Raw genomic sequence first — 8,483 nt, forward strand, 5'->3', positions numbered from 1 at the left:
AGCTGTTATAAATGTTTCTAGTAGCTGCTTTATCTGAAAATTTTACACAACCAATCCTGGATATTAAATTTCTTACTCTGATATATTTCAGTAAATGTGGGCAAAATCAGCACATTTTCAGATAATTTCCTTTAGTTTCCATAAGACTAAGAAAACATTTCTTTTTCATTACTTTAATTTGTGCCAAACATAGTGCCAGATACATAGTATATGCTTGCTAAATATTAGTAAGTTCTAAGGTTTTACTTTTAGGCTAAGCATACATCATATAAAATGGTTTCTATTTATGCAAAAAATGATGATTTATCTTCTATCCCACCAGGATTTCTTCTTGCTTCTTATTAGGTTTCTATTTACCTTTGCTTATGTTATTATTAATGACATTGTGTTTTTACTCCTGTGTGGAATTTGTTCCCAGACACTTGCTAGGTTCTCACTATGACTGACTATTGTGAGCATATGCATGTGTCATTTAATTTTCTCAGTGGGAGGCTAATTTTTTTTCTAGACATTATGATGGAATGAGGAAAAAAAAAAACCTAGGAGTCAGAAAACTCTAAGGTCCTCCTTCTTCCCTGTGGTTCCCAGGCTAGTATACTGCAGAAAAGGGCTCACACTCAGATGCATCTACAGTTGCCCAGTTCTCAGACTTTAACTATCAGAGGTATATTAACTACATGGGAATAGTACAGAATGCTTTCCCTCAAGTTTCTCTGCCAAACAATCTTTGCCTTTTTCTTACTAACCAAAAATAATTTATCTTTTCACTTAGGAAGCCACAGTTCATTTGTCTTATTTTTCTTGATTATTCTATGGTTTTTGCATTTAGCTTGCTGCCTCTAGTATGCCTTGGAACTAGCAGAGGAGAGAAGGATCTTATATTCCCATTTTGGGGCCAAAAGCGTGACCTCTCCCTTAGGTGGGTTCATGGGTGGTATGATCATCTTATGCAATGTGCTTTCTTATGTATTCTCCCAGGCTGGAAGAGTTCATTTCATATCTACTAATTGGGGCACCTGCATCATTGATCCCAGCCTACCTTATTATTTCCCTCTCCTTTTTCCTCCTACTTCAAACTTAAGTGCTTATTTACCTCAAACTGAAGGGGAAAAAAATCAAGGAACAAACTATCTCCTCCAGAAGATGCTATATTTCCACTGTGTGAGCTAGACTAAAAGTTGACCAGCATAGTCTCCTAAAAGGTAGTGGAATATTTGTTATAAGGATCTGACAGGAAATTGTAGCCTGAAGATAGGCATTGTGGGTGAAGAAACTACTTGTGTAGGCATAATAAAGATGGTATATGAAAAAAAGTGGAGTTCTACGCATGGAACTTCAAGAATGTGGCAAAATAAATCTTTTCACTGAGAAAGTTAACATATATTCTAATAGATATATAATTTAATAATGAATTAGGAAAATTGTCACATTAGGCTAACATAAAATAGAACTACAAAGTCTATTTGAGTCATTAGAATTCTATTATTCCATTTCTCCTTAAAGCCTATTATGAGTAATTGACATTTTAGGCTTATATAGAAACACATGCATCTTCAAAAGAAGAGAAAATGAAAGAGGACTGACACTTATGACATTTTTGCTGGTAGGGGCTACGTAGCATCTCCTTTAATCCTTGTGACAACTTAATATGTAGGTGATATTCCTCTGCTTTTACAAACTCAGATCTGTTAAGTGTATCCTGTCCCAAGGATACATAATTAATAAGTGCAATTTACAGTCTAGCTCAATCCAAGGCCATATGTTCTACTCCAAAACGTCATTCCATCTCTATAAGCTAAAAAAAGGAGGGAGGGGGAATGTGTGCATAGAGAGTATCAAGAGAGGAATTATTTCACCGAACACAGAAAGAGTTTGTATCATAAAGTGCTATAAAGCTTGAAAATAAGAAAAAGTGACATATAAAGAAACAAGCAGTAATACATTTGGCCAGAAAATCTGCTTTTAATATAAACTTCAACCTTGATTTAGTTAAATTTACGCTGTGTTCCAAATTGTTATCCACAGGCAAAGTCATCCAGAAAATTAAGGGAGGCATACGTGATAAACATAAAAATTAAAATTTTGACAGAATAAAATAAATAACGTTTAGTAACTACATTAAGCGTGTTTAAATCTCATAGTTCGATATTAAAAATAGAACAACTGTTCAAAGCATGCTGCCAAATTTCTTCAGAATGAGTTGTTTTGAAATGTTGACTAAATATCCCAAAACTATATATCAACTGCAGTATAATTAAACATTCTTCAGACCAAAAACATAGCTTTTCTTTATATTCTTAAACATATGTTATATGTGACTTTCTCCTTCGTATTAGGACACAAGGAATTATCCATTTGTTAACATTTAAAAAAAATTCAGCAAGTTTCTACTAGTTATGCCAGGCTTTATAATTTATAAATTGCTTCCACGTATTTAATCTCCAAAACTAACCTATTAGGGAAAATTTCTTCTTAATGTTCCTATTTTATATTGTAATTATTCAGCACGTATTTATTTAAAAAAATATTTGTATATTCACTGTTGATTTACTTAAGAAATAGTTACTGAATGAATTGGAGGAATGAAGGAATGAAGAAATTTAGTTCATCTTGGTTAAGTGATCCTTGAAGATCCCTTGAGGAGTAACTAAGCCTAAATCTCTATCTTCTGATTATTCAGGGAGACCACAATGTCTAGCAACATAGACAAATAATAAGTGGTTTATCAGTCTACACAACAACACATGATGTGTTCGATGACATTCCATATGTTCAGAGTGTTGTTCCTCAGCAGTAATGATAATTCAATCAGAGTTGCAATGAACACAGAGCATTAATGCAATATTTACATCAGTCCCTATGTGTCATGTGGGATCACTGCCTGAGGTGATTTGTGTGGCTGTTTTTCACCGAATTAACCTGTGCCTGTGGCATTTAAGAAGAAAATAGGCAGGTTCTATGCTGTAAACAAAATATTATCTTTATTTCTCGACTTTATGGCTACTCTTTTGCTTGCTTTTTCTGCCCCCACCAAAGGAGCTTCATTTCTTACCTCCCCGTAGGTATGGGGAGTAATGGGCCATCCTCTGGATAAGCTGTGCTGTTTCACAGAGGGAAGCAGTGTAAGGCTGGATACCTAAGTCAGTTGCCATATAAGAGTAAGGGTCATGCAAAAAGTTCAGTTCAGAAACTTGAGATCAGTTAATTCTGTCTTTCATTTCTGTTATCCTTGGCCACTTTGCCTTGCCCCCCTGCCCCTTATCAAAATAAAATCTCCTCATGTATTTGTTTTCTTAAGCACTGTGGATGTATTTCCCAGATTTTTCCACTGTGCCCTATGGAACTGGAATTTTATTTGCAAACTGATTGTCTGGCAGTGCTATCCAAAGAACACTCTTCATGCCCCTCCTTATTTATATTTATTTATTTATTGGCCTTATTCAAAATGTTTCCTGGAAGACACAGCTTCCCTTATAGCCTTTCCCAGGGGAAACTCTCTTTCTTTCAGTTGCCCTGTGTTAAGCACCATGAGGTAGCATTACCATTCTACCTGAATTTCCCCTCCTTTATAGGCACATGCTATTTGTCTAGCTGTCCTGTTTCTTTCCTTGTCACTGTAATCCTACCAATCACACCTGTTCTTTCATGTGGGGTGCTTACATTTGAGTCATTGCTTTTCTCTCTGCCCCAATCTTATCATTAAGAAAACTTAACTCCTACTTGGGAGACTTATCCACTGTCTTACTATTATAATTCTTTGGCCCTCTCAAATGTAGCGATCTTCTAAGGCAATGTATTTTTTTTCTTGTCTAATGTGAAATAGCATCCAACTCTAAAATCTTAGACTACTGTAATGTATTCTCTGTCCCAAACCTTCTACCCTTAAGATTATCTATTTCCTACTAAACCTACACTTCAATTTTATTTTCGTACTTAGACACTTTGCTACTCCTTCTCTTCAACTATATGCAACTACATCTGGCTTCATCCTTCACCCAAAAGTCCATGCCATACAGAACAGTGATACACAAAGTGCGGTCTACAAACCAGCAGCATCAATGTTAGCATCCGCGTCTCTTTGGAAATTACAAGAAATGCAACCCACAACAACTAAGTCAGAAACTGATAGCAAAGCCCAGCAACCTGTGTTTTAAAAAGTCCTTCAGATGATTCTGATACACTTAAAATTTGAGAACCACTAAGAGAGATCATTAAATGCATCATTATTTTATTCAAAACCCTTCCATGTGTAAGATTTCTAAAAGTTTATCAAGTTCTCCAGCTTTATTCAGCATCCATTTTCCACATATAATCACCACTTTGGATCCAAATTTTTCTGTAGTTCCTACTTATCTGAATTTGAATACCGCAAAACTACGAAATGCCTACTGCTTAATGACTCTTGCAAAGGTGTTTCCCTTATAACCATCCTCCATGGGGGATCCTGAGCTAACTTGCTCAAAGTCATGTATATACATAAGGGTGAAACCAGAATTGGAACTCAGGTGTGTCTGAGTACAAAACCCATGCTTTTTCAATTTTGCTGCTGAATTATGTGAAACAGCAACTGTACTGATATGAGTCTTTCACTCCAGTTGGAACAGAAGTTACCAATGGATCTCTACAGATGTCTTAAAAAATGAATTATATGAAAATCTATTATCAACTGATAAATATCAAGTTATGTAGGACTTCTAAGAGCCTTTGATATGCTGGTGTACAAATTTCGATCCTCCAAAAAGCAGATATGGTATGTTTCTGTCCCAAATTCCTTAACCAAAGAACCATTTTTTGTGGATCATTCATAACAACACCACGCAGGGCGAGCATTCCAAGATCTGCTTTAGAAAACTTGGACTTAATCTATTTCCTTTCTCTTCAGGAAATGTGAATTGCTCATGTCCCTTAATCCCTTTATTTCATCTGCTTTTATCCTCCATTCTATTTCCCCACTCTTTTAAACTAGAATACTCTTTGCCTTTGTTCCACAAGCCACTGCTCTTTTCCCTCAGGGATGCATTCAGAGGAATTACATTCAGCATGTGATGTTATGTGCCAGGCATTATGAATAGAGTGCATATGTATTTATATGCACTACTTTTATACATTTCATAATAATTTTGTGATGACGATGATGTTAAATTGCAAATGTGATCGCGTAACAACTCTGTGATGTATATATACCCAATCCTGACTAAGTTGTGTGAGGATAGCAACCGGAATAGCAATGCTTTCCTGCCTAACCCATGCTGGCCTTAAGAAATGAATGTGATTTATGTGAGATCTTCTTGAAGTCCACATGTATATTCACAACACTATCTGGAGGCTGGAGGGCATCTTGCCCTAGAATTTATTTCAAAATCAGCAGAAGTTTAAATTGAAAATGACCAGTGTATGGAATAAGAATATACATACCATGAAGCAAGTTAACTTATATGTAATTGCAGCTCACTATATACTGTAAGTGTAGTTTTTTTGATATTAATTTTGATTACCCTGCACTAGAAATTGTTTAAACTGCTAGGAGATTGTGTTTAATAGATTTTTTTTCCTGGTCCAGCATATTCTCTCTTTTTCTTTCACTGTGCAGGTTCTGCTGATCTTCTCCTTTGTGTCCCATGCTCCTCTTGTCCTACACTGGTCTACTCTGGTATGTTTGCTCAGGGCACTTAATACCAATGTCAGGTAATTATCGGTGCTATCTTCAACTGCTCAAAGTTTGGATTTGTTTAATGTACAGTTCTCATGGCCTATCATGAGAAAGAGGCTTCCCTCCTACTCTGCATAATGTTTCCTTTTTCTTTTTGTGATATTCTATGGATCTCAGGCTTCTCATGAAGTCTGTATTCTCCTATGCTGAAGTGAATTGAATCCTTCCTCCTTGGCAGGAAAATCCACTTCAGATATATTTGAGATGAAAACATGTTCCCCCGCTGTGAAGATCATGAACTTTGTGACACCATTAAATATATCTTGGAGATACAGAATCTCAGAACAATTTTACATCCATGGGCATGAGGTTACTGTATGAACTGGATATGTAAGATGAAGAATTTGCAGTTTCATCTCCCATGTATGTCACAGAGAGAAGCGAAAGGTTGAGTTTGTCCTTAGCAATAACAGAATCACAGAATATCAAATTTAGAAAGAACCATCTGCTTCTCTCCCAATTTAATGCTGATCTCTTCTCCAGAAGGCCCCTGTGAAATGACCATGCAATCTTCACTTGAACATCTTGAATAATAGGAAATATTCTACCTCCTGTGGCTGTTCATTCAATTTTATTCTGGTCTAATTGCTCATCAACCTAATATTGAGAAATCATCTAAAGAGATAATTTCTGCAATGCATCGCTGTGTAGTTAGCAAAATATTATGTTCATTGCGCATGTTTTATAATAAAACAAAAAATGTTTTATATTAAAACATGGAAAACATGTAGAAAAATGTGGACAGCCCAACGACCAATAAAAGATGATTTATTTAAAAAGTATAGCAATCTATATAATGGAATACTGTACATCTTATGAAGGTTGAGATATATATTCATTGGATAAATACATATATTTATACTGATAGTAACTGGATCCATCTATCTATATCTATATATATTCTGTTGTGGAAACATTTTATAATACTGTTACATGAAAAATGAGTTACAAAACAGTATATTAAATATAATTCACTTTTTGTTATATACAATGGATAGACGCATACACGATCATATATTTACATCTGCAGAATACTGTCTGGATGGTTACAAACAAAAATGTCTTGAAAAGATATCTGTATCCCCATGTTCAGTGGTATTATTTACAACAGACAAGATATGGAAAAAACCTAAGTGTCCGTCGACAGATGAATGGATAAAGAAAATGTGGTACACATATACAATGGAATATTATTCAGCCATAAAGAATGAAATTTTGCTAATTGCAACAACATAGATGGAACTTGAGGGTGTTTTACTAATTGGAATAAGTCAGACAGAGAAAAACAAATACCATATTATCTCACTTATATGCGGAATCTAAACAACTGCAACAACAAACACTAAGCTCATAGGTACAGAAAACAGATTGGTGGTTGCCAGAGTCAGGGATTGGGCAAATAGGTGAAGGTGGTCAAAGAGCACAAACTTCCGATCATGAAGTAAATAAGTCATGGGGATGTCACATACAGTATGGTGACAAAAGCAGACAGGTAGGCAAACAGTAATGCTTAAGTTGTACAAAATGTTCAAAACCTACTTTAAATGAAATTACTTTCTGTTGCTCCCAAATCTGGATCCTTGTAGTTGCCTTATTTCTGGTTCTTTCTGTAAAACAGACAAAAATTTTATCTCTCGGGGCGCCTGGGTGGCTCAGTCGGTTAAGCGTCCGACTTCGGCTCAGGTCATGATCTCGCAGTCCGTGAGTTCAAGCCCCACATCGGGCTCTGTGCTGACAGCTCGGAGCCTGGAGCCTGTCTCAGATTCTGTGTCTCCCCGCTTCATGCTCTGTCTCTCTCTGTCTCAAAAATAAATAAATGTTAAAAAAAAAATTAAAAAAAATTTTATCTCTCTTCCACATAATAATTCTACCATTGTAGGAACACAAAAACCATGTTGTTCTCTTCGTTAGTCCTTTACGTGTTCTTTGTATGACTTGCAGGTATACGGCCCTTCTACCCAAGAGATCTGAATAAGTAAATCATTCATCCGATTCATATTTAATAAAGAGCTCCAATGAAACAGGAACTACGCCAGAGAATGACATGTCACTATCATGTGACGAAATCACACACTGAACATTGTTTACATAAAAGACTCCTGATTATCGTTATATAGGCATTAGGGTGAGATCAGTGCACGCAGCAGGAGAATTCTACCTTGACTAGTGGTTGAAGGGGACTGAGAAAAGTGGTTTTTAAGGCTAAGTCCTAAAGGAGTAGGAGTTAGTTAGATAAAGGAGTTAGCTGGGGTTGGTTGGAATAAGTAAGGCATTCCAGAAAGGGAAAAGTATGTGCAAAAATAACTGGACTCCCTTCTTTCCTCTCTTTCTTCCTTTCTCCTCTCCCTCTTTACCATCAAACAAATACTTACTGAGCAAACACCATGTGCAAAGTATACTTTCAAGTCCTGTAAGTAAGTTGGAGATTCATATTTTTCTTTCAAAGTATTTATGGTCTGGTGAGTGAATCAGAAATATTAAATATAGCTCAGGTATGAAGCAGAAGAAACAGGTATTATCAAGTATTCTAGGAGCATGGATATTTCCCTTGCCCTCCTATCATAGTCTCCTGGGGGAAAAAAATAAAGGAATTATTTTCAGTAAAGAAATATGGGCACATAGTTCCAGTGCTGAAGAAAGGACTTGTGCAGCCTAATCTATCTTATGCCTCTCTAGCCTTCTAAATTCAGCTTTCATAATTCCTTTCAAGATAGTAAATGTGTACACACCTCACAAGTATTTCTCATTGGCCATATTTAGAGAGCAACCATTC

At 35.9% G+C, this 8,483-nt stretch overlaps 1 protein-coding gene across 1 annotated transcript in view; it reads left to right on the forward strand.

The window, feature by feature from the left end:
* Nucleotides 1-6,260, forward strand: part of CF2H8orf34 (chromosome F2 C8orf34 homolog) — a 413,397-nt gene extending 407,137 nt beyond the window's left edge. The window contains 1 exon segment of the mRNA XM_043601164.1: nt 5,591-6,260. Within this exon segment, the coding sequence (XP_043457099.1) occupies nt 5,591-5,673 (83 nt within the window). The 3' untranslated portion in view covers nt 5,674-6,260.
* The last annotated feature ends 2,223 nt before the right edge of the window (nt 6,261-8,483 follow it).

This window comes from Prionailurus bengalensis, chromosome F2, assembly GCF_016509475.1.
Source record: "Prionailurus bengalensis isolate Pbe53 chromosome F2, Fcat_Pben_1.1_paternal_pri, whole genome shotgun sequence".
Lineage (NCBI taxonomy): Eukaryota > Metazoa > Chordata > Mammalia > Carnivora > Felidae > Prionailurus > Prionailurus bengalensis.